The 25,472-nt window shown below is 46.9% G+C and overlaps 1 protein-coding gene across 13 annotated transcripts in view; it reads right to left on the bottom strand.

Moving 5' to 3' along the window:
- Positions 1 to 25,472, bottom strand: part of PPP2R5C (protein phosphatase 2 regulatory subunit B'gamma) — a 122,098-nt gene that overhangs the window by 43,812 nt on the left and 52,814 nt on the right. For all 13 annotated transcript variants that reach the window (XR_015721886.1, XM_045775417.2, XM_087856225.1 and 10 more), the window contains one exon: positions 2,977 to 3,176. Coding sequence is in view for 12 of the 13 variants with exons in the window: in XM_087856222.1 (XP_087712348.1) it covers positions 2,977 to 3,176 (200 nt within the window). In the remaining variant the exon portion in view is untranslated. The remainder of the gene's footprint in view (positions 1 to 2,976; positions 3,177 to 25,472) is intronic.

The following is a 25,472-nucleotide window of genomic DNA, read 5'->3' as shown; positions in this document are numbered from 1 at the left end:
TACAGCAATCCAGTCCAACAGGCAACATATTTAAAAGAAGTAGCATAAGGAGTATAAGATCTCTAGAGCTTTGGATTCTTCAAGGTAAGTGGAAATGAGTGTCTTTAAAAATACCCTGACAAACACACACACGTGCACACACGCACATACACACACACGACAGGCAACGCTCACGGGAGCTGGCTAAGTGCTGCCTCGGGGGTCAGCAAAGCATGGGGCATCGCATGGAACCGCGAAGGGGTCCCCATCTCTTTCACCTGCCACACTGGGTCCAGGCCCTGCTTGGGAGAACGTCTGTGGGCCGCTCGAGTTCTGCACCCACTCTCTACCTCTGACGGGGGCAACTATCATCCCCACCACAGTGTTTCCTCTTTATGCCTGTCCCTGTGAAAGGGAAAGCTTTGGAGGGCAGAAGTACTGTTCACTACTCTATTTCCTCCCCTGAAAAAGCTCCTGGCCCACAGTGGATGCTCAGTATGGGTAAGTGTTTTAGAGGGCCCACTGTCCAACACTCCAAAGAACTTGGATTTTGGGGGTGGGGATGAAGTAAAGACAGCAGGAAGAGAACCTGGTTAGGACACGATGGTAATAGGGAGAAAAGTTAATGATTACTTAATCTAAAAAAAAGTCCCAGGGCTTTAAGCATCCTGAGTAGTTCTGGTAATGTGCACCTGCTATGCAAACGCAAGGGACCGTGATCTGAGCAGGAGGGTGGGGCCCCGGTTCAGGGCTGGCATCTGACCCAAACCAGGCCGACCGTAGCCTCACACACTGCAAATTCTTCCCTCTTCCCTCCTTAAAACTGGAAAAACCTTCCAACCATGTGATTTAATATATAACAAATTGATGTGCTTATAAATTTAACATATATTAATAAATGGATTTAATTTAAAGATAAAATAAATTTAATATGCAATAAAGAAGCATTTAAACTGAGTGGGGAGGGGCGCCTGGGTGGCTCAGACGGTTAAGCGTCCGCTTTTGGCTCAGGTCATGATCCCAGGGTCCTGGGATTGAGACTCACATCAGGCTCCTTGCTTGGTGGGGAGTCTGCTTCTCCCTCTCCCTCTGTGCTGCTCTCCCTGCTTGCACTCCCCCTCTCTCTGTGTCAAATAAATAAATAAAATCTTAAAAAAAAAAATGAGTGGGGAAGGGGCTCCTGGGTGGCTCAGTCAGTTAAGTGGCTGCCTTTGGCTCAGGTCATGCTCTCAGGGTCCTGGGATCGAGCCCCGAGTTAGGCCCCCTGCTCAGTGGGGCCTGCTTCTCCCTCTCCCCTCTCTCCCTCTGACCCACTTCCTCATGCTCTCTCTCAAATAAGTAAATAAAATCCTGAAAAAAAATTAACAGAGAACAGGGAATACATGATATAGAGACAACTAATTTTTCAATCACTTTACAAGAAAATAAAGTTACATCCCCTCCTCTGCACCATAAAAAAAAAAAACAACAAACCACAAAATTCCCGGAGAATTATAAAATGTATTGTGAGCAAAATTATGAAGGTATTAGGAGAAATATTAGATTGTTATTTGAGATCCTGGCATTTGGGAGGCCTTCCAAAGTAAATGGGAGTTAAAATTAAAGAGCGAAAAAAAGACTCCCGTTTTTCTTAGTCCGAATGGGAAAAGCGTCAGGACACTCATCATGCGGAGTCTGGGAGGGGGCCCACGCGGCCCTTGAAGCCTCGGGTGGCCACACACTGGTAAATTCTCAACTTTGAGTTAACAAGTTAAAATAATCAAGTTGATCTCAACCTCTGACACAACAGATTGTGAAAACTACAAAAAGGAACGTTACTTTCAGATCCTTTTCCCAAAGCAAAATATGAACATGAGAAATAAACATATTTTAGGTCATGATATTAATCAATTCTGAAATATATAGCTTTGGGGGAAAAATCAGTAACTTAAGAACAATGAAAATCAGGATATAAAATTTTATATTAAGCAACAAGGACTCCCTTATAATCAGGGAGTACAAATTTCAAAGGTGGATGAAACACGAACAATTCCAAAAAAACTCAACAGAAAGCAAGTTCAGGGTCAAATGGTATGAGTTCGAAATGGGATCCTGCAGAGAGTATGGAAACAGGCTGCAAAGCAGGAGACTGCAGATGACTGAGATCGGGGGCTGCATGCAACCAAAACCAATCTAACCGCAGGATGACAGAGGCCGCCGGCCAGTCAGGGCGGCCTGTCCCGACACTGGCATTGACAGCAGAGGCAGCCGGCCAATCAAGGCGGCCTGTCCCGACACTGGCATTGACAGCAGAGGCAGCCAGCCAATCAAGGCGGCCTGTCCCGACACTGGCATTGACAGCAGAGGCAGCCGGCCAATCAAGGCGGCCTGTCCCGACACTGGCATTGACAGCAGAGGCAGCCGGCCAATCAGGGCAGCCTGTCCCGACACTGGCATTGACAGTAGAGGCAGCCGGCCAATCAGGGCGGCCTGTCCCGACACTGGCATTGACAGTAGAGGCAGCCGGCCAATCAGGGCAGCCTGTCCCGACACTGGCATTGACAGTAGAGGCAGCTGGCCAATCAGGGCAGCCTGTCCCGACACCAGCTTGGTCCCTACACTATTTTAGCTCTGCCCCAGCATTAGAATTTTCCTGCACGTGTATGGACAACATGTTTACTTTTAAATTATAATACAATTGGCACTATTACATTAAAGAGGATAAGAAAATAAATACAAATGAGAATTCTAATACATCTGGCCCATAGGCTACTCGTGGGAGATAAGTGAGTTAACGCACACAGGACACTGTGACTGGACCCTGAAGGTACCGATTTCTCTCACTGTTACCGTTATCACACTGGACACATTACAAAGATTTTCATTCTTCAAGTACAAATCTGCAACAGGAGGACTTTTTGAGGGAAGTGTTGTGTCAGGCTCGGCTTATGCTAAGAATATCAGAGCCCTGTTTGCAACTCAGGGCTGGGACACACTGGTCAAACCGCAATCACTTACCATATGGACTACTTCTGGGTAAATAGGCTCTGTGATCACATTCCGGTTATGGGTGATATATTCTACCATCTCACTTAGAGCAGCTCGTTTCACTTCCTTCCACTTTAGGTCACTTAGTGGATCGGAAACAAAGTCAAAGAGGACACAACACTGACGTAACTTCTGGATAAAAAGCTTCTCTTGATCAGCAGGAGGAACATCTGAAAAGCAGAAAGCAAAGGATATTGATTGCAAAGATGCTTAACCCAAAATTAGTGCGAAACACTTTTAAGCCTTCTACTATTTTTATTTTGAATTAATAGAGATTCAAGATAAGAGCTAAGGTAGGGATGAAGAGAGGCCGAACATTCCCCAAACAGAAAAACAACTAGCAGCTAGTCACCGCTCAGCTCATACGCTTCTAAAGATAAAATTCTTGTACGATTTACTCTTTAAACCACATCGAGAGTACTGTTCAAAATAAACCCTCTAAACGCATTTGTTCATTCAACAAATATCATCTGAGCGCCAGTCATCACGTGCTGGCACTGTGCTGGGCAACGGAATGAGAGCCACCCCGCAGGGACACCTGCGGACGCAGGTATGGGGAAGGTGAGGACGGGAAGGGCACATGGGTGTCCCCTGGCTCGCCGGCAAACACAGACCCAGTGCCATCAGTCTGAGGCTTGTCAGATGAGCGGCTGCCAACACACGGAGTCACCTGCCTGGTGCTCCACTCCTCACCCTGGGCCGCGGTCAACGCACACCACGTAGGACGCCTGGCGATCTTCACGAGGACAGCAGTACAGAAACAGCGCCAACAGTAACAACACTCACTTTACTTAGTGCTTGTCTGGGCCGGGGACCGCACTCAAAGCTTTATCCATATTTACACATCTTTTCCCCGGGTCATCTTTACCATGACGTGACAGAGACGAGACACAAGTCTGGGGGGTCATCTTGGGGCTGCACAGCGAAGGAGCTCTGCACGATCTTCCGGTCTCCCGGGAAGCCTGGAAAACGACCTGCTGCTGTGAGCCTCCCAGCTTCGCTGGGGTGACGAGGAGCTCAGCGGTGACACAAATGAATGATATTTATCGACACACACACTGAGAAGTGTCCAACGTTTGCAAAATGTCTCAGAAGACTCGCACAACTCAGTGAACCCGTGTACTTTCGAAGGGATCAAAGAATGGTGTTACAATATCATTCAAGGGCAAGCAAACCACTCGGACTGAAAGTCAGCCTGCTGGATTTTAATGGAAGAAAATGTATGGACAGCTCATCAGGTCGTCCCACGCTCCACACTGCAGATTCCTTCAAGAAGCTGCCAGTTTCAGTTCCGGTGTAATATCGAGACAATGTCCATAACCATCTGAAAAGGCTATTAAAATACTCCTCCTTTCCCCAAACACGTGTCTTCGTACACCTCAACCCAAACGTATGGCAACAGAGTGAATGCAGGAGACAGGAGAATCCAGACAGTAGAGAGATCTGCACAAACATAAGACAATGCCACTCTCTCACCAAATTTGTTTTTGTTTCCTAAAATACGGCTCTTTTCGTAAAATATTTCTGTTAACATGTAACTGGCTTATTATTTTTATAATTTTAGCATATGTGCTGCCAAAGCGAGCACATAGGTTTATTATTTTTAAATGAATTAATAATATACACTTTATTTTTCTGCTTTAATTTGGAATATGATCGATATTGGTAGCTAAGCCCACATAAACAAAAGCTCTTTTGGATCCCACATAATTTTTAGGAGTGTGAAGGGGTCCTGAGCCCAAAGCTGAGACCCACTGCCCCCCACCCACCTACACCCCTGCGCGCTCCCCCGGGCCCTTGGGCTTTCCTGCCTTCAGCCACCCGTCACCTCTGTCTTCACACCGAGGGTCCCCTCCCTGCTCCTCCTTCCCTTTGGTGCCCCTGGCGGTCCACCTCCTTTTGAGGGTCCTTCCTTACTTCCCGGCTGGCTGAGGGGCCGTGCGTGCTCGGAGCCAGTCGCTCAGCATCTGCTCTTGCTTTGAACAGCCAGCTATCCTGCGCAGTATTTCTTGCTTCCCCCACATGCTCCTTGAAGGCGCGGGCCAGGTGATTATGTTTTCTAGTTCTCCGTATCCCATAAGGCCCAGTAGCGAGCCTTGGAAACAGCAGGCACACAGACATTGTCACCGGAATGGATGCGTTGGTGGGAAACTGCGGCTGCCACAGAAGCAGCACAGGGCAGGGCGAGGGGATTAGGAGATACGCCTAAGGGACACGCAGGAGACCACGGGAACCCGAACCTGATTCATAACCATTCTGAGTGCTCAGCGACTGCTGAATCATTTTAAATGAGTGACCATCACGACAGTGTTTGGGTCCAACGTTTTTCAATGAAAAGGTTTCCTTTTCTGAATCACCTCCTCGCTTGACTTCCATCCTCTCTCCACGCTACCCTTTGTTCGCCCTCCCGTTTGCCAGGATCACCTTAATGCGTTCGGTTTGTCGTCACAGCTTGTATGTTTGGACCCTATCTGGCATTCTCGTGTTCTTGACACTAGAAAGTGAAGAAGCCTGTGCTTACCCCAAGAGACACCTGGTGAGGACCCAGACGCTGAGAGCTCAAACGTCGTGCCCGAGGCCACCACGCCATTAAGTGGCAGAGCACAGATAGGACGGTGTGATATACTCTAAAGCAAGGGCATGCTGGGGTCACTTGGGGTGCTGCCAAGTCTTACATACATCAAAAACATCCGAAAGCATCATTCATGTGACCCTTTAACACGGTATAAAGAACTGACGTTCAGAATAAAGGCCAAGTTGTCACCAAAAACACTAAAATCTATTCCGATTAAGAACGAAGAGCAGAGGGCGCCTGTGCGGCTCAGTCAATGAAGTGTCGGCCTCTGGCTCAGGTCATGATCTCAGGGTCCTGGGATAGAGCCCCCCATGGGGCTCCCTGCTCCCCGGGGAGTCTGCTTCTCCCTCTGACCCTACCCCAGGGTCTGCTCTCTCTCTCTTAAATAAATAAATGAAGTCTTAAAAAAAAAAAAAAAAAGGAAGAGCAGACTAAAACAATTTTAAAGTTTTCTATCGAAAATTCTTCTTTTTAAAAGGCAACAAAATTTCAACTTTCTGATGTCGATTCTTCCAGGGTACCAAACAGCTAAGGTGTTACTGTACTATTTTCATTTATAGTTTATAAAAAAGCCTGTGATTATAATCTTATGAACTCTATTTTTTAGAACCTCGTTTGGCTATTTTTATAACTTCACGGTTTAAAAGTTTTAAAAACCTTTTAAATTAGTATTGCTAATTTTGAAAGAAAAAAAGGGGTATGAGTGGCATGAGCTGAGCCTGTGGCTTGACTCTACTCCTCTGATTATCCGTGTAATGTGAACCGAACGTTACAAAACCAACCAGGCCTGGCAGTGCTGGGACATTACACTTCAGTCTTCGGTATTCAAGACTGCCCGACTCATAAGTAATAAGCCACCACCCTGTGTTTGACCCAAACCTTAAAATTACTCTCTTGAAGCAGAATAAACAACAAAAATGGGCTCTGAATTTTGCCCACGAGTGACAGTGGCTTACTTTCCTTTTAAATTGCAGACAGACAAATAACACGGACAAACTTGTTTCAGAACGCATCAATGAAGTCTTGATCTGGAATAACAGCCAAGCAGCACCAGGAGACAAAACTCAGTTGGTTTCACTCATTTATGGAACATAAGAAGTGGGAAGATCAGTAGGAGAAGAAAGGGAAGAAGAAAGGGGGGGGTAAACAGAAGGAGGAATGAACCATGAGAGACTATGGACTCTGGGAAACAAACTGAGGGCTTCAGAGGGGAGGGGGGCGGGGGATTGGGATAGGCTGATGATGGGTAGTAAGGAGGGCACGTATTGCATGGTGCACTGGGTGTTATACGCAAATAATGAATCATGGAACTTTACATCAAAAACTAGGGATGTACTGTATGGTGACTAACATAATATAATAAAAAAATATTATTATTTAAAAAAAAATTCAGTCGTAGCCTGGGGGTGTTGCCAGGAACCCCAGTGACAGGCTGTTTAACTGGGGAAGGGTGCTGGTAAGAAGAACACTTCCCCGGGACAAGCCCAACACTACGCTGAAACTGCTAAGAGGAAGAGGGAAATAAAAAATATGATCACAGTTTTGGCTGGAGAACATTCCTTAAGAGCTATTACATTCTGCACACATAACATCATGAACACCTTGGGTCTGTATATATCTTTCAGCCCCCCTCCCGCACTGTCCTCAAGACTCTGTTATGGTGAACTTGAGACACGTCCCCATTATTTCAAGGTAAATCCTGGAGGAAACCTAGGGGCAAAATGTAGGGATACACTCATGCCAAACCGGGAGGGAGAGAAGGGCAGGGAGGACGCTAGCCCATGGGAAACAGCACAAACAAGGCACAGAGAAGACTGTGACATTCTTTTAAAAACGTACTTACTAAAAGGAAGCCAGTCATCTGTAACGGACAGAGCCACTCCATGAAGGTTGACAGGGTGAAAGAGGGCACCAGACAAGCCACAGGGAATGGGCTCGTCACGGCAGAACTTCTAGGTACCTAACCTGTCTTCTTCTACAAAGACTCAGCTGTAAGCCGAACCAGCACGTAATCTACAAGCGGACACACACTGGGGGTGCGTGCTTGAGACCGCTCTGCTGCCAGCACGGGGGCTCCAGTCTGGAGACCACCGCAGGCTCTCCCAAGGGAGCCCTAAATGGCTGATCACGTCACAGCTGGCTTCCTCGGTGTGTCTCAGTCACAAGAGGGGCAGGGTCCCGACACGACACACGTTAACCACCGAATCGCAGGCTGTGCTCCGGTGAGGCTGAATTACTAAGTGGTAGCTACATGGAAGGAGGCATCATGTGAACTGTTTGTGGGTAGGAAAAGGATTCAGATAAAAAAGCCAAACAAGCCCACTTCCACCTGACAAGTCTTGGTGGCGAGAAGAAACACCGCAAGATACAACAGAGAGCCAGCTTTCAGCACGAGAGCTGCACAAAGACAGCAGAACCAGGCCTTGGTGGTACACAGGTGATGGCTTTTCCCAAATAAGCCGGACCCCACTGAAACCTAGGGCGGAACTGCCCAAACCGTCAGCCTAGAGAATGCCACCTCAAGAGATGTTCCCCTCAAAGGCACACTCTCATGAGCTGTGAGCCACTCAACAGTCACTCACAGAATATTTGCTAAGCAGCTGACGTGGCTTGATTTCCAAGGAGAGCGACCAGCGGGTAGCCACAGCCCCTCTGTGAGCTCTCATGTCGCGCTCTCAAAGGCCTGGCACACGGCTGGCAGGAGGGTCTTCGAAAATCCTCACGCTGTGAGCCCACAGACAGGAGCCAGCTCGTAAAACAGAGACAGAGAAGCAATCTCTCCAAAAAGGAAGAGCCAAACCTCCAGCTATGGTGTCATCCTGTCTTTCCAACACATCTATTCTTAGTCCCAGGTGAGTGGGAATAAAGCTGGATTCATGACTAACAACACGGAGTAAACCGGGGATTCTTTATTAGTACGTGCTGAATTCCACTTAGCTCTAGTTCTTACATGAGGAAGCAAGGCAGATGGCAAGTTTCTCCCGCTGGAAAACAAAAGTTTGGCAATACTGTTTTGAAAAAGGAAATTTATGTGCCGTTTCTGAAATGACCCTTCCTACCCACTGCTGTCTGTGTCCCCTCTGCCCTAGACCAAGTCCGCAGGCACCGACTGCTCTGCTGTTGCGCGGACACCCCTCCCCGCACCAACACCAGCCTTAGCTCCTAGAGCCCAAGACTTCTATCTGTTAGACTAAGTTCTTTCACCTAGTTCTGTTCATGCCCTGACTACTCATGGCCCTTCAAATTCCCTTTATCAATTTGGGAAGAATGGAAGCCTTTGCAACATTGAGTTTTTCAATCCATGGACATGGACTATTTCTCCCTAAACTCAAGTTTTCCTTAAATGTCTTTCTTTTTTTAAAGATTTTATTTATTTATTTGAGAGAGAGAGAGGGAGAGAGAGAGAGAGGGAGAGAGAAAGCAGGGGGAGGGGCAGAGGGAGAAGCAGACTCCCCGCTGAGCAGGAAGCTCGAGGCAGGGCTCCATCCCAGGACTCTGGGATCATGACCCACTGAAGGCAGACACTTAACGACTGAGTCACCCAGGCGCCCCCTTAAATGTCTTTCAATAAAGTTTTATAATTTTCTCTTAAAATGTGTCACATAATTTTTAGACTCATTCTTTGTATTTGTTATGTTCTGATGCCACTGTAAATGGTATCTTTAAAAAGATTTAATTCCTGTTACTGCGACACACACACAAAAACGATTTTGGGGATTACTTCTGTATCTAGCTACCCTTGCTTAACTCTTACTAATTCTGTTATCTGTAAATCTCTTCTGTGAATACCATCCTTTCATCTGCAAAGACTGATGGTGTTAGTTTCTTGCCTGAGTAATGTGCCAGGACGTGGGGGGAGCAGCTCCCTTGGCCTCTCCCAGCTCAGAGTGAAGCTCCCACCAGATCCCACTGGGCCTGACGGATGCGCGAGGACTCTGTGGATAACATTCACCCGATGAAGAGACTGAGCTATAGATTCAGTCCCAATCCGTATCCCATCAGAGACTTTCATGGAACCAGGTACGTGGATTCTAAAATGCACAGGAAATGTAAGTGGTCAACACTAACCAAGACCCTCTCGGAGAAGAACAACAGGGTGGGGGGGGCAACTTGCTGTTCCAGAAATGAGCAGACTTACTGTAAAGCTTTATTAATGAAAACGCCAAGCCACAGAGCACAGAGGCCAGAAACAGGCATGTGCATGTACGGATTCTCGATTTATGACAGAACTGTATTCCAGAACAGCGAAGAAAAGGCAGTTTTTAAATATAAGACACTGGGACAACTAGGCACCCAGGGACAGAAAGGAAGGGAGGGAGGAAGGAAGAAAGAAGAAATTGGATCCCTTTACATATAAAAATAAAAAATATCTATTCGTCTGTTGAAGGGCATCTTGGCTCCTTCCACAGTTTGGCTATTGTGGACATGCTGACGAATGGATAAAGAAGATGCGGTCCATACATACAATGGAGTATTACTCAGCCATCAGAAAGAACGATTACCCAACATTTGCAGCAACATGGATGGAACTGGAGGGGATTATGCTAAGTGAGATAAGTCAAGCAGAGAAAGACAATTATCATATGGTTTCACTCATATGTGGAACATAAGGAATAGCATGGAGATTGGTAGGAGAAGGAAGGGAAAACTGAAGGGGGGGAAACCAGAGGGGGAAGATGAACCATGAGAGACTATGGACTCCGGGAAACAATCTGAGGGTTTCAGAGGGGAGAGAGGTGGGGGGAAGGGTTAGCCTGGTGATGGGTATTCAGGAGGGCACGTACTGCAATGAGCACTGGGTGTTATACGCAAATAATGAATCACGGAATACTGTATCAAAAACTAATGATGTGCTGTATGGTGACTAACATAACATTAAAAAAAACAAAATAAAAAATAAAAAATAAGCTCCTGGTGGGTTATGACTTAAATTTGAAAGACAAAACTCTAATGCTTTAAGAAAATAATACGGAAAATTATCTTAAGTCCAGGAAGAAGTGGAGAAGGACTTAAAAAAAATTTTTTTTGAGTATAGTTGACACACAATGTGACGTCAGTTTCAAGTGTACGACGGTGACTCAACAACACTACACTCTACATTACGCTGTGCTCACCACAAGTGTGGCTCCCATCTGTCACCATGCAACACTATTTGATACTACTGACTATATTCCTGTGCTCAATCTTTGATTCTCATGGCATATTCATTCCACAACTGGGAGCCTGTATCTCCCATTCCCCTTCACCCATTTTTTAAAAGATTTTATTTATCTTATTTTAGAGTGAGAGAGTGTGAGTGCAAGCGTGAGCAGGGGGAGGGGCAGAGGGAGAAGGTGAGAGAATCCCCAGCAGACCCCATGCTGAGTGTGGAGCCCAAAGCGGGGCTCGATCTCACAACCCTGAGATCATGACCTGAGCTGAAACCAAGAGTCGGATGCTTAGCTGACTGAGCCGCCCAGGTGCCCCATCCCCTTCACCCACTTTGTCCATCTTCCCACCCCTCTTCCCTCTGGAAACCATCAGTTCGCTCTACATACAGGTCTCAGTCTTTTTGTTTTGTTTTTAAGATTTCATTTATGAGTGAAATCATACGGTATTTGTCTTTCTCAGACTTATTTCACTTAGCATATTACCCTCTAGCTCCATCCATGTTATTGCAAATGGGAAGATCACATCCTTTTTTTGTCTGAGTAACATTCCATTGTATATACACCACATCTTCTTTATCCACTCATCTATCAATGGATACTTAGCTTGCTTCTGTATCTTGATTACTGTAAATAATGCTGTAATAAACACAGAAGTGCATATATCTTTTTGAATTACTGTTTTCATTTTTTGAGGTAAATACTCACTAGTGGGTTACTGGATCTTACAGTACTTCTATTTTTTTTTTTTTTTTTTTTTTTTTAGGAATCTCCATAATGTTTTTCACAGTGACTACACTGATTTACATTCCCACCAACAGTGCACTAGGGATCCATTTTCTCTACATTTGCCAACACTTGTTATTTCTTGTCTTTTTCATTCTAGCCATTCTGACAGGTATGAGGTGGAATCTCATTGTGGTTTTGATTTGCATTTCCCTGATGATGACTGATGTCGAGCATCTTTTCATGTGTCTGTTGGCCATCCGTATGTCTTTGAAAAAACGTCTACTTAGGTCTTCTGTCCATCTGTAATCTGATTATTTGTGGCTTTTTTTTTTTTAAAGATTTTATTTATTTATTTAACACAGATAGAGACAGCCAGCGAGAGAGGGAACACAAGCAGGGGGAGTGGGAGAGGAAGAAGCAGGCGCCCAGCGGAGGAGCCTGATACGGGGCTCGATCCCACAACACCGGGACCACGCCCTGAGCTGAAGGCAGACGCCCAACCACTGTGCCACCCAGGCGCCCCTAGTTGTGGCTTTTTTTGATATTGAGTTGTATAAGCTCTTTATATATTTATATATATTATATATAATTATATATAGTTAGACTATATATATTATACATATGTTGTATAGGGACCCCTTATAGGATATGTAATTTGCAAATACCTTCTTCCATTCAGTATGTTGCTTTTTTGTCTTGTTGATTGTCTCCTTTGCTTTGCAAAGGTTTTTTATTTTGATGAAGTTCCAAAAGTTTATTTTTGCTTTTGTTTCCCTTGCTTTAGGAGACATATCTAGAAAAAAGTTGCTATGGCCAATAACGAAATTACTGCCTGTTCTTCTTCTAGCAGTTTCATGGTTTCAGGTCTCACATTTAGGTCTTTAATCCATTTCAGTTTTATTTTTGTGTTTTTGCACGTAGCTGTCCAGCTTTCCCAGTGCCATTTATTGGAGACTTTTCCCCACTGTATACTCCTGCCTCATCACAGATTGACCACATAAGCATGGGTTTATTTCTGGGCTCTCCCTTCTGCTCTACTGATCTGCAGGTGCGTATTGTCTATACTGTTTTGATTACTACACCTTTGCACTATAACTTGAAATCTGGAAGTGTGATGCCTCCAGCTTTGTTCTTCTTTCTCAAGATCGCTTTAGCTATTAGGGTCTTTTGCGCTGCCATACAAATTTTAGTATTATTCATTCTAGTTCTGTGAAAAATGCTGTTGGCATTTTAACAGGGATTGTGCTGAATCTGTAGACTGCTTTGGGTAGTATAGACATTTTAACAATATTAATACTTCCAGTCATGAGCATGGTATATCTTTCTATTTATTTGGTCATCTTCAATTTCCATCAATGTTTTACAGTTTTCAGAATACAGGTCTTTTACTTCCTTGGTTAAGTTTATTCTTAGGTATTTTATTCCTTTTGGTACATTTTTGAATGGAATTTTTCTTAATTTCTCTTTCTGCTTCTTCACTATTAGTGTATAGAAATGCAACCAATTTCTGGGTATTAGTTCTGTGTCCTGCAACTTTACGGAATTCATTGATTACTTCTAATAGGTTTTTTTGGTGACGTCTTTACTATGTATAGTATCCTGTCATCTGCAATGACATTTCGTTTCTTCTGGAGGCATCCACCGGATGTCTCTTACTTCCTTTTGTCTGACTGCTGTGTCTGGACTTCCGGTACTACGCTGAATAAAAGTGGCAAGGTGGGTACCCATTTCTTTTAGAGGAAAAGCTCTCAGTTTTTCACCATTGAGTATGATGTTACCTGTGGGTTTTTTTGTGTGGCTTTCATTATGTTGAGGTATGTTCCCTCTAAACCCACTCTGTTGAGAGTTTTTATCATAAACAGATGCTGAATTTTGTCAAAGGCCTTTTCTGCATCTACTGAGATAATCAGAGGATTTTTATCCTTCCTTTTGTTGATGTGCTGTATCACACTGATTTGGAAATGTTGAGCCATGACTGCATCCCTGGAATAAATCCCACTTGATCACGGTAATGATCATTTCAATGTGTTGTTGTATGTGGTTTGCTAATATTTTGCCAAAGATTTCTGCATCTATGTTCATCAGGGATATTGGGCCTATAGTTTTCCTATTTTGTGGTGTCCTTGTCTGGTTTTGGTATCGGGATACTGCTGGCCTGGTAGAATATATTTGGAAGCTTTCCTTCCTCTTCTGTGTTTTGGAATAATTTGAGGAGAACAGGCATTAACTCTTTAAATGTTTGGAAGAATTCACTTGTGAATCCATCTGGTCCTGGACTAATTTTTGGTAGGGTTTTTTTTTTTTTTTTGGAGGTAGTTTTTATGATTCACTTTCATTTTCATTACTAGTAATTGGTCTGTTCAGATTTTCTATTTCTTCTATATTCAGCTTTGGAAGACTGCATGTTTTTAGGAATTTATTCATTTCTTCTAGGCTGGCTAATTTGTTGGCATACCATTTTTTCATAGTAGTCTCTTATAATCTTTTGTATTTCTGTGGTGTTGGTTGTTACTTCTCTTTCATTTCTGATTTTATTTATTTGGTCCTAAGAAGAACTTCTTAACACATAAAAATAAGCATTAAAAGATTGATAAATTGAATATATAAGATCAAATATTTTTCTTCATCATGACACCACCAAGAATGAAAAGGCAGGCCACAGAGTAGGGAACTATTTGAATATATGAAGCCAAAAGACTACCCTGTGAGCCAGGAACTGCATTCCTGAGCATAACCCTGTGATTCTCAAGCACGTGCAGCACAACATAGGTTAAGAGAATGCTCGCATCAGCGCTAACAGCCCAAACTGGGAACAACCTGAATGTGCAGCAGCAGTGGATATTCTAGAACATTCTGAAACTACGGAGATGAACGAGCCCTATACAATATGAATGAATCTTACAAAACACTGTTGGGTGAAAGGATTTATTCAGTATGATTTCGTGTTTATGAAGTACAGAACTAGACATCCCTCAACCTACTCAGGACCCAGAGGGGGCTGTGGGGCGCCTGATCCAGGTGGCGGTTACGTGAGTATTTGCTCTGTGATTATTCATTGCCCTTTGTTTTATGTGCTCTGTATATGAGCTGTATTTCAAACTGAAAAGGCTACAGAACAAGTGCGTATAGCAAAGACACAAAAACACAACAACCCTCAAAGGTACAGAAGAACACAGAGAGACGAGTTTCTTTCCTCTGTTACCCATCCTCTGCCTCCACCCCCCCCCCAAAGGCAGCCACTGTCCCCAGGGTGGGAGCCCCGCAGAGCCGCCCCCCACGGGCACTCCTGCTGTACACAGACACCAGAGTTCCTTCCTCGAGGGCTTCAGACGAACAGACACAGACGACCTCTAAATCAGCCCTGATCTACTTGGGACTAGAATACATACACAGACACACACAAAATCCCAACACATTCTCTATTGTACGTAGTACTTATGTTGGAGAACTTAAGCTCTGGATATCTTTTTTTAATTGAAAAAATTTCCTAATCGAAATGAAGTTCTAAGTGACCACTACTTTTTCCTATTTATATAAAGTTCCTTTCTTTTCTTCTCTCTTAAAGATCAGCAATTACAAGAGAAAAATGGGAGCGTGCCTCGCTTATCAGATCTAAAACATCTGATATGAAACCACTGGGACGTAGAAACTAAGGTCTCAGAGTAGGCCCCAACCTTGACTCTATAGCCTATACCATAAGGAATTCATTTTAAAAATTCATCCCACACATACCTGCCAGGCACTGTACTAGGCTTTGACAACACAAAGGTAAATTAAAACAGGAGACTGATCTAAAAGAAAAACGACTAAAACACGTGAGAAGCGCCATGACAGAGATGTGCGAGGCGCTAGGGGACCCAGGGGAATGGACGGCAGGGATACTGGTTCGGGAAAGGTCTTCCTGGGGACGACCTGAGTCTGGTCTTAGGAGCAGAGCAGGAGCCAACTTAGTTCTGCTGTGGACGGACTGAGGCCACACTCAGTGGGGAAACGTGTATCTCTAGGTGCCCACTTCTCAAACCAGAGGGCCTTGAAGTTACAGGACGAATTAAACAGGAAAATCAATCTTCCTCAAAAAGAACCTTAAATGAACAGAACACTGCTTACATTTTACAAACCCCGAATTAATCACAAATTAATCTTAAGTTTTCACAGAGGAGGGACTCTGTCTTGTTCACCCTGTTCTCAGGATCTAAAACTGGACCAGCACCTATGCGACCTCAAATATTTGTGGAACGAACAAAGCAGAGAAACACATTCAGGTAATGTAACCGAGAGGTACCATAATTCGAAACCTGTACGTAATTCTGTACCAGAATAGAATGCAAAGTCTACACGAACTCTTAGGGTAACAACCAGGCCTTCAAAGACCCTGCCTGTGCGGCCATCTGAGCAGTCTGAGCTCTCAAAGCTACTCTGACAGAGACCCTGAGATGACTGTGAGCAGACAGACCTGTGTCACAGGTGAGCGACACAGCCTGACCTGGGAACGAGGACACTTTCTTCAGAAGTGACAGAGGGACTGAAATGAAGGTGCCAGAAGCAGGAGGACCCCTGTCACGAGAAGGGCTGAGTATAGTCTAGACCCCATATGTCTCTCTCGAGGCAACCATTCCTCAGGCTGCCAGCCTGGCAGGGACCATTTCTAGTAGCGGTTTATCTCTCACTCCAGAAAATCCAAACTTTCACAACTTGAAAGCACGACAAACACAACTATGAGACGTCTACTTCCATGGAGACCAACTTCAAATTCTGACCCTTCTTCACACCTGCGTGATTCCAAAACTGAGTTAATCCTCTCAATATGTACCTAACTAGATTATGTTCAAAATTACAATAAATCTTTCCCAATGTCAAAATGCAAGTTTCACCATCTATCCAATCTTTTTATTCTATTTTTTTAAAGATTTTATTTATTTATTTGAGAGAGAGCGAGAGAGACAGTGCACACACAAGCAGGGGGAACAGCAGAGGGAGAGAGCAGCAGGCTGTCCTCTGAGCAGGGAGCCTGATGCAGGACTCGATCCCAGACCCCTGAGATCATGATCTGAGCCGAAGGTGGACGCTTCACCGACTGAGCCATGTGGGCGCCGCACCGTCTATCCATTCTAATGTACACATTTTTCATATCAATGTCCCCGAGTCACATTGTGTCTTTCACTTGTCTTCCTCTCTTTCTTGGTACTCCTTACAACACGCTGGACCTATAGTGAATCGGTGGGGTCTCAGACTGGATGAGATATGGCAGCTTGGCTTCACCACACGCACTGTGCCCGTGGCCAGGCTCCTCAGTGGGTGTCGCATCGTTCAAATACAGCCCAGGTGCAGTCCACACCATCTACCATGGGAAGTAGACAGGACTTTAAAGAACCATGTCTCTATGCTGACAGAGTTCATGAGCTTGAGAATGCTGAGTGCTCTCTGCCTGCACCTGTCCTGTGTTTGGTGGGGTTCCAAGAGAATCCCCCGAGAGGCACTGAGCATTCTTTCCTGTTGTGAGTCTACTGTGAGTCCTTCCGGGTGGAGTTCCAGGGCTCAGACAGAACGAAAGCACCGGCTGCCAAACTCATTTGGAGACAGAGTTGGTAACGGAAGACTGGCCAGCAGCTTCTAGTTACACTTTTGCTTTAAACATGTTTTATTAGAGACAATCTGTGGTTCAAAATCCATCGTCAGTGTTCCCTTTCAAATCCCAGTTCTGCAGCTTTTTCAGCTTTGTTACACACAGTCACCAAGTTTGTCTTCCTCCTTCCTGGGGGAACAGAGCTGCTGTCTGGGGTGGACGTCTGTTCAGGTCGGCAGGTCCTGGGTCAATCCCACAGCCCAGTGTCTCCCCACAAATCTCACGTGCTCCTCCTCAGACATCTGAGATCCTCTCTCTCCCTTTTGGTTTTTCTACATTTGCCAACAGAGAAAGGGCTCCCCCACAGACCTCCAGCCTGCCATCCCTTCTCCTGAAATTATAGCACAACTTTATGAGGCAGATATTTTCATTTCAAAAAGCGGTGGCTGGAGCCAGGGTGTAGTCCATTCACGCTCTTAATCTCCCGGAGAATGGGCAGCCGCCACCAGTGAGGGGTGGGAAAGGCGCTGGGGGGAGGACAGCCCAAAACAGGTTAGGCTGAGATAAGACACAGGCCAGGAGAGACCGGTTTCCTCAGGAAAGCTCCTCATTAAGGCAAGTAAATTTTTCAGTGAAGGAAGTCATGTGAGAGAAACAAACTGACTTCTTGTCTAGACTTCACCATAATCAGAACGTGGTGAAGTCACGACATTTTTCTCAGCCTTGGGCTCCCAAAGCTATAAAACCCCTTGTCGACACACGTGTCGTCAGGAACGTGTCCCCACCTCCTGGTAATACATACGACGAATTAAAGAGATAGTCAGCTGAATATGAAGCCTTGTTTTTTGTTTTGTCTTTATAGGGAAGGATGAAGACAAGTCAAACTCCTAAGGATAAAGAGATAAATCCAAAACTGTGATTTGTGGACACAAAGCCATATTTCCTGCTTAAGAATTCAGTTCTAAGTGCCTCATGGGGAATGAAGTTACACAGTTACCATTAGTACAAATTAGCAAATGTTAGACACCCCTGCTTATATCATTTCATCTTCCACTTAGGCCAGCGTTTCTGATGAAATATTGAATAATATTACTGTGTCTGGCCACCAATAGCCCCAGCAACGCAGGAGCTCATTTACCGAAAGCACAAGGGCAGGCAGCCTTTCAGGAAGTCACTGCTTTTATGACATTTGACATAGAAGAGACTGACAGAGGAAGATTCCAGAACTTGTGATACGTGTACTGGCAGAACAGGGGACAGCTGTGAGAAGATCTACTGAGGACATGTACATATTTTTTGCAGCTTTGATTTTGTATTCTCTACTTCTTTTCTCTGTATCTCAAACAGGTAAGAATGGTTCTTTCTGGACATGAGCACTCTTAGAATGAATCCTCCCCTCTTCGCACCTGTTGTCTGGCCCAGAGCTGCAGCAGGAATGGTCACTGGAGGACACGCTCGGTAGGTCTGGAGGGCCCGTGTGCTGGGACCTGCAGGGAATGAGCCCTGGGGATCACAGAGCCTTGGGAATCATGAAGTCGGACGCTGTGCATGCGTGTGCACGCCCATGCTCCAGGGAGGTGACACAGACAGGAAGAGGTGCCGGACCCCTGCAGTCCCCCTCCCGGGAGCTGCTGACCTGTCTCTGCAACGCCCACCGCCCCACCCCTCCAGGATGAGTATGTACTAGTGTTAATAATTCCTGCTCTGGGTTCCAGTCTTCATCTCACTGGGCCATCAACTAATGCCTGCCAAAAGGCCAGCGGTGTCAGGCCACCAGCCAGCAAAGGTGGGTGACAGCTCTTCCCGTCCCCAAGGGCCAGTGGCACCCTATGGTGGTGCAGCGGCTGACGCCCTCTCGGGGACCAGACAGGCCTTCCCTGGGGGTATTCTGACTGGCTCCCACACAGGACTCGGCCTCATCACTGGCATCAGGCGGCTGTTCAGGGAGGAGCGCAGAGGCAAAGAGAGGGCACAGCCTCGGCCACGTCCGCCGTACCACCAGGAACAGGCACTCCACGAACGGGCCACATGAGCTAACAACCCTGACAGGGTCAAACCCCAGGTGTTCTTAACCTGGGATCTGCACACTTCTGTGCAGGGGAACCCAGGGGCCGGGCGGGACGGGACATCCAGTGTGGGGGGCCAGAGAGCACTCAGGGGCATAAACAGAAACCTTCTCTACTGCTTACACCTGTTCTGTTACTGTCTTAAATAATACACAAATTCTAGAGAGGAGGATTTTCATCAGAGCTTAGAGACAAGACAGAAAAGCTGAAGGCTGGGGGTGGGAAGGCAGGCCTGTGCACCAGGCCTGTGCACCAGTGCCCGCCAGGCGTGACGGGCCCCAGATCCGTGGCACTGGAGGGTGACCTGGCGGACGCACAGCACCACACGCCGCCCACGCCTGCGCGTCCTCAGACGTGGGCCCCCTGATGGCGAGGTGGCAGGGGTAATTAGCGGTGACACACAGCTCCACAACACAGCCCTCCCCCTCCTCCCCAGCCGCGGCTGGGCCAGCGAGTCTAGGTGGGTCCTTGGATGAAGCACGCACAGCCGGAGGCCAAAAGCCAGGCTCGCGGGTCCCCCATTTCTCCAGGAGACGCTCCAGTGGGGGCTCCCCAACTGCACAGGCCAAGCGTGAAGCAAGGCAAGCCACCTGCAGTGCTTCACGCCCTCGCTGTTCTCCTTTTTTCTTTTATTTCTTTTTTTAGTAATCTCTACACCCAACGTGGGGCTTGAGCTCACGGCCCTGAGATCGAGAGTCACACGCTTTTCTGACTGAGCCAGCCAGGCACCCCCACTCCCCCTTGTCGGGGGAGGCAAGTATGCCCAGAGACGCTGGCTGTGGACCGCACGCACCGCCGGCCTCTTTGTAAAAGGGCCTGATTACATCCCCAAATCACACGCAATCTAAATACACTGAGTGTGTTATCCGAAGAGTCAACCAATAGGCTCATTTCTCCCTTGGAGAAGAACACACCACCTCAACATCTGATGTTTTGTTACTAGTTCAAACAGGAGACCCTCTAGCATTCCATTCATGCTGAAGACATTTTCGCCCACCCTTTTCTACACATCTGATCCCACAGCGATGCTGTGACAGTGCTTCGGATCATGGGTACGTGCTTCCATCCACGGGGCAAACCCGCCGGCTGAAATCTGCTTGGCCGCTCCTGGGCCCAGGAAGAAGAACCACACACAAGTTCAGCAGAGGAGCTCCAACCTCACTGTCTTTGAGGCAGGATGGGCGCGATGTGAGGGGACAGGACAGGCAGGGCAGGCGATCCCTGCAGGACACCAGGGTGATGCCCCCTGTCAACCCCAGAGGGTCCCTGATTGGCAAGCACTTCCCTCCTGTCCCCCAGGGACCTTGACTCTCTGCCGCTCTGTTTGCAACTCCAAGATTGGATGACACAGGGACCACCATGTGGGTGTTGCCACCCTTGGAAATGCTTTTCTGGATACCCAGAGTACGCACAGGACCTGGATGGGATGTGACCCCCCCAGCACTGGGGCCGTGGACAGACTTGGTGATCCAAGCGGGAGCCACTTGGGGAAACCTCCTCACCTAGTCCTTCAAAGTCGACATCTCTGTACAAGGTCCTTCCAAAGACTTGTTCTTTATGGTCCCAGTTTTACGGTTAGATCAGAACAACTTATGCTCGTGGCATTCTGAGGTCCTCACTAGGTACAGCTGCCCCTCGCTTCTAACTTGGGAGTCCTTCACTTGGCAGAAAGCGAGCAGGAATGCCCAGGTTCGAGTCCCAGCTCCACCTGTTCCTACCTTAGTGACTTTAGGGCAGAATACACCATGTCTTTGGGCCTCAGTTTCCTCAACTGTGCCCAACAATGCACGGCACTACTGCGGACGAGCCCATGTCATGGGCTCAGAGCAATGCCTGAAACAGAGCGCGGCCCCAGTCAGCGTTACCGGTTTTTGTTTTTGCTAATCAGAGGCAGTTAGGTACCATCACTCAACCCTGTTTATGCTCTTCTCCTTAAAAAATGTCTGTTACGGAAGCAACGTTTCCCATCCTCTCCAGGCATTTCCAAGCAGGCCACTAAGGCACTGCACGCAGCAGCTACATGTGTACCTAACAGAAGGGCGGAATCCGAATTCGATGGTGTCTGGCTGTGCGTGATTCAATTACGCGGGTGTCCTGGCAAAGACCGAGCCCAGCGACGGTGCCTTGCCGTGCTGGTTCTTAGAACAGTGCAGCTCGAGAGTAGCTACGTAAATGTCGTCTGCAAGAGGCTGAGTGAACCTCAAATGCAATTACTACCCATGCGCCTGCCAGGTCATGGAGGAGCCAAGCTCTTGGGCGCGCGCGGGCACGTCTTGGTACAATCTGAGGCACAATTAGATTTGAACGGAAAAAATAACCTCAGAGTTTGATAGATTTATAAAGGACTATGGTGGAACTAGTTTTTTGGGTGGCGGGTGCTGAAAGCTCACATGGGTAAGAAGATAAAGTGGAAGTAGCAAGACTAGGGTGGCGGGAGGCAGGGCTGTAATATTTCTGGGCCTCAGTTTCCACATCTGAACAATAAGGTTCTTTCTGGCTCTCCGAGACTCTCAAAGACCAGAGCGCCAGCAACAGTCCCCCGAGACGGGAAAAGGTGAAATACGACAGTCTCTAGACACAAATGGAGTCTACACAGAACAGCCTGATTTTTTTTTAATCCCAGAAGAGTAACCTATAAGTGAGTACCATGAGGAGGAACATCGAAAAAGCCAAGGGCCTGACACTGTGCGTGACACCGTTTTCTCTGCAGACACTTGACCACTGGTCTTTACGTGAAATTTGAACTTAGTATTCAGTTGCTAACATCTGATGTAATACATATTTTTAAAGGATTTTGTTTTCAGAAAAACGATACGGGATTTTGTTTTCAGAAAAATGATACATGTTCACCATAAAATTAAAAAAAAAAAAAAACCCAAACAAACAATAACCCTCCAGACATAAGAAAGGAGAATTCAGAGCCCAGCACTGCTGGCATTTTGATGTGCGCCCCCCTAGGGGTCTCCCCATGTGCAAGGACGGGCTGCATCGCATGAACGCACTACTGAGAATCACGCTTCCTACGCTCCTGCTTTTTACCACGCTCAATCCTATGTCAAGAACGTCCTGTAGATCAATAAAGAGACCCTCCTGTTCCAGGCCCATCCGCACCCCTGCCTCGTAGTGCTTGTGGCCGTCCTTAACGAGGCCTCGGGCACTTTGCCGGCACGTGCCAGCTTGCTTCTCCACCATCCCACAGCCACGCCGCTGTCCTGCCGTCCTCTGAACATAAATACATGTGTGCGAGACCTGACAGAGAGGATGTGGGGAAAGCGGGCAATGTTGTGAAACCTGATAAAGGAAATTAATTAATTCAAGAAGGCTCCACACCCAGCGGGGAGCCCAACACGGGGCTTGAACTCACGACCCTGAGATCAGGGGTCGGATGCTCAGCCGACAGAGCCACCCAGGAGCCCTGATAAAGGAAATTCTTTACACTGTCCTTCAACGTGCTATATATTCGGGATTAGTTTCAGTGGACGAGCCACCGAGAACGGAAGCTGAGTCTCACTGGATGCTGCCCTCGAGTGCACGGCCATGGGCCTGCGTCTTCCCTCAGAGCCAGGCCTGCTGCGGACTCTGGTGTTGTTCTCTTCTTCACCAGGCTAGCCCCTGCTCTCCTGGGCCTTCCTCTCCCCGCATGCCACCTCTGCCCCTCTAAAACCCTGGGCGGCCTCCTCCTCTTCAGTGTCTTGGATCACTTACTTCTGCTCTCGTCTTTAGGGAAGACAGCTCTTCTTTCATTCATTTTGGTCTTTGCCCTGCCCTGCCTTGTTTGCACAATCTCCCCTCATTCTTATGGAATAAGCACGTTTGCACGCGGACTCGGCACCCACCTGAGGTGAGTGCTCAGACCCACACTCAAACCTGGCTCGCCTTCTGCCAGTTCTGGATGTGTTTGCTTGCCCGACGGCACATCAGGGACCACCTCGAGGGTGAGTGCTAGGGCTAACTGAGCTACCAGAGGTAAGGTGCAACAGTCCTTGCGGCACGGTCACCGTGATCACCAGGCATTGCTCATTGGGCGACACTGTTCAAAGTCTGAGAGCGGGCAAGTGCCCTGGACACTGAGTCTAAGGCTTTCCACGAGACAGGTAAGCTTCCTGCTCTCACAGAACTGCCCCCCCGAGTGGGGGGGGCAAACAAGGAAATCCCCAACTCCAAAAGCCAACAAGGCAATCTTAGGAAAGAAGACAGGGATGGGTTTGATGGGGCCGGGGAGGCTTGTCCACGGAGGGAACTGCGGGCTGAGACGTGAATGCTAAGGAGGAACCAGGAGTGCCAAGACGCGCGCGGCAGCGCCAGCTGGGACCCCGCCAGGAACAACACCCCTTCTGCCCTGAGGGCCTCCCAAGGATGACTGGTTTCTACCTCTGTATTTATTCCTATTTTTATTGCATTATGATGACAGTCTATGGTTTCTACTTATTTCAACTTCTGGGAAACCGCAGAGGTTTTCTCTGTGAACTACGATGTGAAACTCACAACTCTGTGTCCTGAAGCCTGTCCTGGCTCCTCGCTGCTGCGTGCAGTCACCACCTGACCCTCGGTGGGCCGCGGGGTCTGGGCGTGTCTCCCACCATCACTAGCTTTGACCATTCTGTCTTATGGTCCCTCCGGCTCTTGAGGTTACATCATCTAGGCCACATACGTCCATGGTGGTTCTGCCATCTGTGGGCCCTGTGCTCCAGCGTGGCGTGGCGAAGCAATTCTGTCTCAATGATGCTTTTTTGCCTTGAATTGAGCTTTACCCACTATTAACAACATGCTCCCTGCTTTTCTTCTGCATCTGCCTAACATATCCCTTGCCCTCTGCTTCTTTTTAATACCCTATTATATTTTATCCATCTCATTTTAGGATTTAAAGCCAAGTTAGAAGAACCACATTTGTTTAATTTGTTATATACGGTAATATATATATATATGTATATACATATATGTATATATATTTAATGCATATATAATATATAACAATATATGTGGTATATATAATAATGTATGTAATGCAATATATAAAGGTAAATGTAACTTCTAAAATTATGGCAATACAAAAAATTATGGAAATAATCTTTATATTTTGCTAACCTAGAAAAATGTATGCCATACCTCAGCCAGATGTTTAGCATCGAGATATATTTTAAATAAATTTATTCAGTTTAAGTAGCATTTTCAAAAAAAAAAAACCTTGTCTCCAGGTACTTGAGACGTAAATTTCCAAAATAACAAAATGACCCATTTGTGATAACAACTGAACACTGTCACAAACACTAGCTACGAGGGTGCGAGGTGGGGGGCAGGGAAGCCCCTGCGGGCCTGTGTGCTCGGAGGCAGCTGCGCGGCTGGGGACTCCCCATCCTCAGCTCTCCGTCCCCGTTCAGCTGACACCCTGTCCAGCTTGGTGGCCTCAAAGGCACAGAGCATTTTAGTTGCTTTTTGCTGCAAGTCTAAGCTTCTTATTTTTGCTCTGAAATTGAAGAATTTCCTTCCAACAATTTTGAAAATCTAATTTCCCCACTGTATTTTATCTTACCTTCGACCCTACTTTTACTTTGACCTGTTTTAAGGAGCACTGATAGCTCGCCATTACTGAGTACTGACTGTGTGCTAGGTACCCTTCTGTGGCCTTGCCTGTGGCACCCCACCAAGTGGCTGTGGTTCTTCCCACCACACACTCACCATGCAGGGGGATCTGCACAAAGGTCAGAGGGACAGGGCTGGTGTGTGAGCCAAGCCGGTGCGGTTTCAGAGCCTCTCGACGGCATCCGGGAAACAAGCAGCTCCCTGGTGAGGGGACAACTCTGCCCTCCACGCTGGCTCAGTCCAGCCGGCCAGCAGCCCCCCAGCCTCCCAGGGTGGTCACCTGCATGTTGCTCACCCTGTACCGGGAGAAGCATGGTCTCATGGCCCCTGCTCCACATAAGGATTGTCTGTGCCCCAGGAGACTTCAGAAACCTTCATAAAAATACCCTAAGGACTTAAAGCTCCTTGATGAAAAAAAAAAAAAAAAGATCCATGAATTAAAATCACTGGGGCCTAGTATACATAGCTTCAATATGGGCCAAGCTCCCCATTAGACCACAGCATAGACGAGAAGGTTGGGCATACAAAGGAGCCCTTTACACAAACTTCAATGTCTGGGATTTTGCCTTCACTCCAAGCCTGACTTGGTAACATTACTAGCCACCAAAATCCGAATCATCAATTTTTCCTTCTCTTGAATACTCAGTGGACTGTAAAATGTGCCCCAAGCTGGAAGTCAGTGTGGAGTTCAGACGTTCAGTTTCTTGGTGTAATTTACCTACTCGCTCTCGGCCCATGCCCAGACCTCAGGCTCTCCCCCCAGCCACCTGGGCCACGGAACACGGTCCTCTGCTGCATCCTGCAGA

The sequence above is a fragment of the Ursus americanus genome, chromosome 26 (genome assembly GCF_024610735.1).
Source record: "Ursus americanus isolate L20-20 chromosome 26, mUrsAme1.1.p, whole genome shotgun sequence".
NCBI classification, from domain to species: domain Eukaryota; kingdom Metazoa; phylum Chordata; class Mammalia; order Carnivora; family Ursidae; genus Ursus; species Ursus americanus.
The sequence above is the reverse complement of the archived record's forward strand: the minus strand, read 5'-3'. Positions and strand labels throughout refer to the sequence as shown.